At 32.9% G+C, this 9323-nt stretch overlaps 1 protein-coding gene across 1 annotated transcript; it reads left to right on the top strand.

Annotated features, from left to right (window-relative positions):
• Positions 1-3435: 3435 nt before the first annotated feature.
• LOC127091604 (APO protein 3, mitochondrial) lies at positions 3436-7012 on the top strand. The gene is made up of 4 exons (XM_051030291.1): positions 3436-3982; positions 5217-5647; positions 5754-6238; positions 6857-7012. Exons 1-3 carry the CDS (start codon positions 3606-3608, stop codon positions 6161-6163), a joined length of 1218 nt encoding a protein of 405 aa, XP_050886248.1. The 5' UTR covers positions 3436-3605; the 3' UTR covers positions 6164-6238; positions 6857-7012.
• Positions 7013-9323: the final 2311 nt, after the last annotated feature.

The following is a 9323-nucleotide window of genomic DNA, read 5'->3' as shown; positions in this document are numbered from 1 at the left end:
TTCATCATCAATATAAAATACACCTGATCATTTAAAATAACACGTTTTCAAATATCATGAATATACAAGAATATGCGTTCGCAGCGGAAAATAATGAATACTCATGTATTTCATAAAATGATTCATGTCCCATACCATGATCGTCTCTCAATAATAACATAATACATATCCAAATAAAACATGAGTTCAATACTACTAATCTACCCAGTGTTACATGCAAATAATACTAATCAATGTTTATTTCACATGTTGCAAACATACATCAAAACTCAAGGAGTATAATATTAAAATCCAATGCTATATTCCCAAAATATACACATAACTATAATTATCACATAATCACATATTTTACCAAGTTATGTATCCAAACATCACCAAACTCAATTACCATATCTCATACACACATCACAATCACATCAATGCATACATTCAATTATCACATAACTCTAATGTGACTCAATGCAAGACATGTGACTCTATGCATGTGGTACCGCAATGTGAACCCAATGTTTCACCGCTTTCCGATTCATTATCTAGAATCCAAGCCACGCTTCAGATCCGGACAAGATCAAAGCCACTACGTCTATTTCCAATTAAGGATCAACGTCTGCTACGCCTATTTCCAATTAAGGATCAACGTCTGCTACGCCTATTTCCAATTAAGGATCAACGTCTACTACGCCTATTTCCAATTAAGGATCAACGTCTGCTACGCCTATTTCCAATTAAGGATCAACGTCTTCTACGCCTATTTCCAATTAAGGATCAACGTCTGCTACGCCTATTTCCAATTAAGGATCAACGTCTATTACCATGTGAACCCACAGTTTCACCGCTTCCACCATAAAGCCGACCATGCCATGAATGAATGTACAAATACCAACAACATATGCAATTAAGATCATCTCTACCATCTTAACATTCCGCATATCACCATAATTCAACTCTATGAATTATCCACCAATGGTACATATACACATTCATAACAAATACACCATTCCCATATATAAGTTAATCATCAAATACGCACACTTAGATTTTATTCCAAAATGGTTACGTCTTTTAAAATTTCTCAATTTTTCCTTTTTCAACAGTGGTAATCGGTTAACACTTTTGGGGTAACCGGTTAACCCGAAGCAAAATTCACTTTCTGGGCAGATTTCGTGAATAGGTAACCGGTTAACACTTTCCTGGTAACCGGTTAACCCGTAACAAAATTCAATTTCTGGGAAAAGTTTGTTAGCACGTAATCGGTTAACATTTTTCTGGTAACCGGTTAACACGGGTTAAAATCTGAATTTTTCTTAACGAGGGAAGTGGGGCTACAGTAGAAAATATCAAATTGGATTCTCAATCTATCCCTCAATTTCACCCATTTATCAGTTCCAAACACAATTAATCATCACAAATCAAAGATTACTCATCAAAACCTAACAATTTCAAACAACCATAAAAATTAGGGATTTCAACCTAAACATATTTCTACCCATTGACCCAATCATACTAACCCATAATAATAAGGATTCTCCCCCTTACCTCTTCAATTTCTGGAACCCTAGCTTCTCCCTTGTTCTTCCCCTCTTCTCCTTACTTTTCCTCTTTTCTTTCTCTGTTGCCTTGAAATGACCAAGTGAGTGTTACTTCTCACTTTCCTCACTTTTTACTACCCTAGTATTATATTTGGGCTTAAGAACCGATACCTCTAATTTAATTATTAGGCCCAATAAGACATAGTATTATAATATCTCTATTTAGTTCAAATAAATTAAACCAACACAATTAACATATCAAATTAATTAATATAATTAATTATTATACTACCTAACAATCAATTAATTAATTAATACCTCAAATAAATAAAATAAAATGGTATAATAATAATATAAGAAATAAATACTAAAATTGGGTTGTTAAAATGTTCATGTCCTATTTTTATAGGCTTCGCAAGTCTATCTCAGTTCTTTTAAAATAGATTTTCAATCATTTTGTTCTTATATTTCAAGGTTCTACTTGTAGCGAAAGTATTCAACTTTTTCATGTTATTTGATTATCTTCTCTTTTGTGTCAGCTAACGAGGATATTCAGAAACACTAACTTTTTTCAACAGCTCTTCATCACAAAATGAATTGACAAAGGTAGATGCAAATCCTATTGTTCCAAAACACATTCTATAGTTCTAAAGCACATCCTACAGTTTTCAAAAATGTATTTTCGAAAATATTTCAAAAATGCATTTTTGGAATAAATTTTATCATAAAATTGAGTGTGGTTCAAAAACGAATGAAATGTGTGTATTGTAGTGCTTACAATTAAGAAAATCACTTGCAGATATTGGAAAGACAAAATCCACATTAACCTTTATAAGAATGGTCTTAAAGAAATTAACCTGAACCCCCGGAGCCAGTTCAAACCCACTAAAGATTGCCTAAATACTCCACATATTAAGAAGAGTATGATTCGCCACAAGAAGTGTATCATATACATACTGAAGATAAGATACCACCAAATTACACAACGACACCCTAAATCCATAGTAAAGATCAATCTCCTCAACCATAATAGCTAAGCCACTTAGCTCCTCAGCCATTAATAGAAAATGAAAAAGGAGCTGGTGAATCTCTTATTTCAAACCCTTTTGGATACTAATATCTTGAGTTCGACACTCATTAACTAGCATCGTAAGATTACCAACGAGTACACAAGCTCTCATCCAATCCCTCTTCTTCTCATTAAAATCAAATCTAATAAGCATATAATCCAAAAAAATCTAAATAATTGAATCACATACTTTCTCAAAATTCACCTTAAAAATGAGACAAACTTTCTTAAATCCCTTAACTAAATTATAACCGCATTGATTACTACCACTCCATCAATCAATATTATCCCTTTAAAAACAACCGATTGATTAGAGAAAATGAGATTATCCATCACCGATTCAAATTTATTGGCCAACATTTTAACCATCAGTTTATACAAAAACTTCACAAAAAAAAATTAACCTAAATTAAGATTAAACTTTGAAGATAAAAAAAACATACTTGTTGTATAAGATAGCATTGCATATTCGCAACTCATTTTGTTTTTACACGTGTTCAAAATATTGATCACACTTTTCTATATCATTTTTAAGTTATAATTATTAATATGAGATAGAGTTATAAATCTAATTGTATTACCTCTCCCTTTTAGTAATATTCCTACCCTCCTACCTAAACTAACATTGATAATTGCATAATGAAATGAAATGTTATAATCGAAAATTATCAAGAAAATAAATGAAAATTTTGAAAAAATGTCGAGCATATGTCGCATTATTTATTCATTTTTAGAAAAAAACTAATATTAAAATATATTTTTAACAATTTAATTGTCCCGCAATTTTGATAAAAAAAATTGTCCCGCAGTTTTTAAGTACCAAAACGGGTCGGGTCTTTCTTCCCTCAAATTAAAAAAAAGTTGAAACTCGTTACAGCGCACCCACTTTCCCCCAACCTCTCTCGAATCCATCAACCGCCGCGATAACTCCATAGACCTCGATTCCGCCACCGCATGCATTAACGAGCAGGGAGAATTCTCTTCCATCAACCTCCGAATCCCGCCAAATGCTTTCAAGACTAGTTCAACCAATTAGTTATCATCTCCTCCAAAGAATCACACAATTTCCCATTCCGCAGCAAAGATACACAACCACAAGTTTCCGTGTTTTATACTCGACTTTATCTATTTGCGACGATATTCCAAAGAAGCTCAAGAAGTTTGAGAGGAAGCCATTGGTAACATGTATCAACGAGTTAAAACGACGAGGTAGGGAGAAGAGAAAGGAGAGACAAAAGGTGGGTGAGATTGTTTTACCGTCTCCTAAAAATGGATTGCTGGTTCAGAAATTAGTTCCTATCGCTAAGGAAATTTTTGCTGCTAGATCTGAATTATTGTCCAGTCTTTCGAGACTTGTGAAGTATATTGCTATTTATTCATGCAGGTAAATTCAGAACTTCTGTTTTCTTTATTATTCTTGTTTTGTGCCTTTAGTGTGTTTTTGCAAGTAGTTTTTTTTCAAGTATCATTACTTTGTAGCAGAGTTATTTGCCTAATGCTTCTGAAAATGACTGAATAGGCAAATGGATTGGTGAAATTATATGGTGTCTTCGAGGATACAGGACACGATACTACACGGACACTCTGACACCAATGTAAAAATATAAGACAGTGACATGTCGAGTATATGATAGTATTTGATCCTAATAGAGTTGAAAATATTCTAATTGAAATTAATGTATTTGATTCTTTATTGATGACTTTACATTAGTAAATGTTTAAGAGTTGTCAAACATGTGTTGTATGAGTGCTATACGGGTGTCAGACATCGATTTAAAGAGTGTCAGACACCGATTTAAAGAGTGTCGAAGTGAAGAAAAGATTGTTTTTTTGAGGACACTTGTCTGACTTTTGCAACACGTGTCGTATAGGTGTCATCCAAGTGCTGAACACTGCGACACGTTGACTCCTAAAGGTGTCCGTGTTTCTTTGATTGAAATAGACCCTATGTTAAACTTTTATCGTTAGACTAATTTGTCTATGAAGTTTAAGTCTTTGAATGAGTCATTTGTAACTAATTAGTCTCTGCACAATTGCAATTTCTGACAAATTTGTCTCGGAGATGTCCTAAATTTCATAGGCAGAGTAGTCTCTAGTAAACTAGCCTTGATATAGAAGTTAGCAGATTGACTATTTTGAATGATACATTATAATTTAAGGGATGTATTTTATAATTTGAAAAAAATGAAACAGATTGACTATTTTGAATGATACATTATAATTTCGGGGATGTATTTTATAATTTGAAAAAAATGAAACAGATTGACTATTTTGAATGATACATTATAATTTCAGGGATGTATTTTCTAATTCGAAAAAAATGAAACAGATTAACTATTTTGAATGATACATTACAATTTCAGGGATGTATTTTATATTTCTAAAAAATGAGGGATTTTTTTGACAGAAGCTAACAATTTCGAAGGCCAAATTCCGAATTCACTCTTCAGAAAATATGTTGTTAATGTTACATTAGGGATATTTTAGGTATTTCCTTCTAATATAGGGATATAAATGTTAAACTTGAATGTTTAGTTACTTTCAGTCTTTTAATGCATGAACTTATTGGTGATTTTTTTTTATATGCATTCTTAGTTGATATTTTGGATTCTTTGCAGCATATGTGGAGAAGTTCATGTTGGTGATCCACCACATCAAATTAGAACATGTAATGTTAGAGGAAGCTTGTCAAGCAAAGAACACAGTTGGGTCAAAGGTGGTATTGAACATATTCTGCCTCTTGTCGAGTCATTTCATCTATATGACAGAATTGGGAGGGCTGTTTCACATAATGAAATGCTTCAAGTGGACCGAATTCCCGCAATTGTTGAATTGTGTATCCAGGCAGGTGTTGACATACCTGAGTACCTTACCAGGAGAAGGACCTTTCCTGTTTACTGCGTTGCTGGTCGGATAATCGATTTTGAGAAAAGATTTCCTAAAGAAATTTCTCTGGACAAAGATATAGACGAATTGGGATTTCTGTATAAGAAAAAAAGATTGGATGAAGACACAGATTCCATGGAAATGCATTGTGATGACATCCAAGGTTAACAAACACCCGTCATTTTTCTTCTCTGCCACTCTCTTTTATGCACAACATACATTTTGTTCTCTGTCAACTCGGCTCACTATGTGTGTGTGCTTCTTTGCAGCTGTTGCTATCCGAGGCATGAAAGCCTGGAAGAAAATGTGCTCCGGAGCTTCAAAACTTATGGAGAAGTATGCTGTACAAACTTGTGGATACTGTCCAGAGGTACAAGTGGGACCTAAAGGTCATAGAGTGCAAAATTGTCAAGCTTACAAACACCAGATGAGGGATGGGCAACATGCATGGCAGGAGGCTACAATAAACGATTTTGTGCCTCCTGTATATGTCTATCACATTCAAGATCAGCAACCCAATAAGCCTTTGGTAAATGAGTTGAAAAGGTACTATGGTATGTTACCCGCAGTTGTTGAGCTATTTTCACAGGCTGGAGCACCAGTTGAAAAGAATTATGCACATACAATGAGGGTAGATGTTGTAGTACCTGATATGGATGAGGAAAAGTTGGTTGTTTAGAGCAAATCGATCGAATGACTTCCTGCGCATGGAGGAACCGTTTGGGCATTGGAAGAGTCTAATTTAAAAATTAAGGTATAATTTATTTCAAATTGCAAAGATTGTGTAGTTGGGCAAAGATAGATGATGTATATAGTGAGTGATCAAGGATGGATAGTATGATAATGAGTACGTCGGACTAAGTTATCTTGTATTCTGCTGGCAACTAAGTTTTGCAGTCTTGATAATATTGAACACATTTGCTTTTGACACCCATTGAAGGTTATAAACCTGGATTTCTTGTTTGGATTCTTTTGAGAACAGGTTTTTATCCCTCTAGTCTACTCTTCTTTTATGTGATACTTTTATATGATCCGCTGCTACTAAAACCAAAGAAAACCTTAGACTACTGGCTTAGCTTATTATTTTTCTGGTGTACAAAAGACTAAGAGGTTAGCATCAAAAGTAATTAGTTTCTACTTCCAGCTCCACCAGTTTCTTATAATGGCACGTTCTTTATTTGTCATAAAGATTTTCTGCTTATTTTCTCAAATATACCTTGGTTATGTTGAGTGAGTGATTGTTGTACATTCTCTATCTGAAACTCTGAATTGCTTTTTTTCTTTTTTCTTTTTGTTCATCGATACCTTTTGTATACTTATTCATTGGCTCATATGGAGCTTGATTTGTTCCGTTGATGGTGAATTTCACAAGGCATCAAACTGTCATATGAGAGATGGGAGAAGCTATCACCAAGACAATTAATGATTCAATTGAGCAGGTTGATCAAACGATATATGATTGGGTTACAGGATATGTTCTTGACCTTGTTGTTTGGGCAAGGAATCTTGTGGGTTCATTATCAATGTAAGAAACTAAACCAGCACGGAGATTAATGATTTCACTTTTGGTACTTCATAAGCGCTTCCTTTTCTTTTAGGCTCTCGGGTATATTTCCCAAGGTTAATTGGTGAAAATGTTAAGGAATGCCTTTACAAACGCGATCAATTTGTTTTGCTTGACAAAACTGATGGAAAGCATTACTTTGGCATGTTTTATTGCAAAAAAGTTATTCAAGTGTATTTAGATATTATATCACAATATAATAGCTAATACGTTTAAATCGAACAAATTTTAGACCTAATGAACTTTGTTTAACGGACCACACACAAGGCAAAAAGTTAATGATAGTGTTCAATTCATGACAAAGGCGTATCCCTTTTGCTCATTGGTAGTGATTTCTATTATTCTCTTAAATGTATTATGAATTTATTTGGTAAAAGGGTCACATTTTGCAATATAAATGCAATATCAATATTACTATTTATAACCTATTATTTAAAACATTCCATTTTAAGTGTAAATATCAATGAACTATTGGTTGAAAAACTATTTGTTAACACATTAACTAGAATCATGTGCAATATTGGTGGTTCTCTATAGAGCTTCTACTTGCATCTTCAAATCTTTTTAACACTTGTTTGATTCACAATAGTTCATAAGTTTATTATACCTTAGTTATAAATTTTATTTCAGCACTTAATCAAACCACTACAATTTATTTTTTACTCCTTTAAGCAACAAGGTTCTTACAGACACAAAAATACAATAGTTTGAAGTAGATCTTTGATACACACAAAAAATACAATAGTTTGAAGTAGATCTTTGATAGCTTACTGAACTTGCATAATCAATGATAATGTATGTCTCAATAGTTAGACCTTCATCTCATTTAAATAGTAGCACTCTTGTTAACTAGACTTTGAGATATTGTAAAGCCTGTTCTAGAGTTTGTAAATAACATGCCCTTAGGTCTTGTATGAATTGATATTGTATCAAATGTGTTAAAGTAAATCAACTTTCTCACTATATTTGATATTTGTACCTTGTCAACTTTGACAATTTCCTCCTCGTATCTAATTTTTTTTAATTTTGTTCCATGAAAACACTTGCAGGTGTGCATCCAAGTTTGCTTGTTTTTTTTTAAAAGATATAGTACATATTTTGTTATCACAGATAAGAATGCCTCGTCGAGTATTTGGTTTTAGGTGTTGTGCATGTTATGATGTTATTATAAGTGATTTCGATGATGACAAGAACAAATCTAAATTAATCATGTGCATCATCAATGTATGAAAATATTTAAGTTATAAAAAAGAGAAATCAAAGAAGGTTCTAATGTTTGAGCAAAGATATTCAAATACAAATATCAACATCAAAAGAATTTGAAGTTGTGAAAACTCGTATGATCATGTTCTTTAGCTTATATTTAATTGTTTTTGATCAATTTTGTGTATATTAACCAAAAGTAGATCTGAAGGTACTAAGGCAATACACACACTAAATGATATTACTAAGACATGACTTTAATGATGACAACTCTTAAATTCAAGCAAATATCGAAGATATCTTAGATGTTCAAAGAGTTGTTACCTCTCTAGAGGTGCTTGTGTAGTTTTTTTTCTTCTTTTTGATGGGCTTCGACCATCTCTTTCATAAAAATAAGATGCACAAAATGGTTGATAAAGTTATCCTTTTGAATCAAGCTAAACATGTCTTTATGATCACCGATGATTTAATCGTTCAAACTCTCAGATGATGGTAATCAACATGGAGATATCTTAAGCCTTATCAAGAAGACTCAAGGTTCTTGTGTGTGCTAAAATCAAAGATGATGGTCCCAAGACTTGAAGCTTCAAAGTGTGAAAGCTCGCCTGATCATATCAGTATGAGTGATCAGTGTATTATGAAGATGCAAGGGAATCTAAGGAAGTATTATGGCTAAAATTACACACGCACACACGCAAACAAGCGCGCGCACACACACACACACATTGAGAAACCCTCATTTTTCAATTAAAATCACCAAAAACTATTTTTGGAGCCTAGCCAGTTGATTAAGGAAGTGTCCAATTGATTATGATACTTTTTGTAACTATCTAATAAATTAGATCATATACATAATCGATTAGATGATTCATAATCAAGTCTATAATAAATTGTGACAGTCTCTTAATGATGGGTAATAATCTCTATAAAAACCTTCCATTTTAGGCATCAATAATTGATTATTTTAAGACGACAAATCCATGGATTATTTCCAAATTTACACTTCACCTTAGCTTATAAATAGAGAGTTTCTCTATCATTTTTACAGATCCAGAAAAAATGAAACTTTTCA

The sequence above is a fragment of the Lathyrus oleraceus genome, chromosome 6 (assembly GCF_024323335.1).
Source record: "Lathyrus oleraceus cultivar Zhongwan6 chromosome 6, CAAS_Psat_ZW6_1.0, whole genome shotgun sequence".
In the NCBI taxonomy this organism is placed as follows: domain Eukaryota; kingdom Viridiplantae; phylum Streptophyta; class Magnoliopsida; order Fabales; family Fabaceae; genus Lathyrus; species Lathyrus oleraceus.
This window is presented reverse-complemented; position numbering and strand designations above follow the sequence as displayed.

Excerpts from the sequence above, each read along its gene's own strand:
- LOC127091604 (XM_051030291.1), top strand. The coding sequence starts at position 3,606 with ATGCTTTCAAGACTAGTTCAACCAATTAGTTATCATCTCCTCCAAAGA. Across the intron at positions 3,983-5,216 it reads ATTGCTATTTATTCATGCAG|CATATGTGGAGAAGTTCATG; the intron begins GTAAATTCAGAA and ends GATTCTTTGCAG. Across the intron at positions 5,648-5,753 it reads GCATTGTGATGACATCCAAG|CTGTTGCTATCCGAGGCATG; the intron begins GTTAACAAACAC and ends GCTTCTTTGCAG.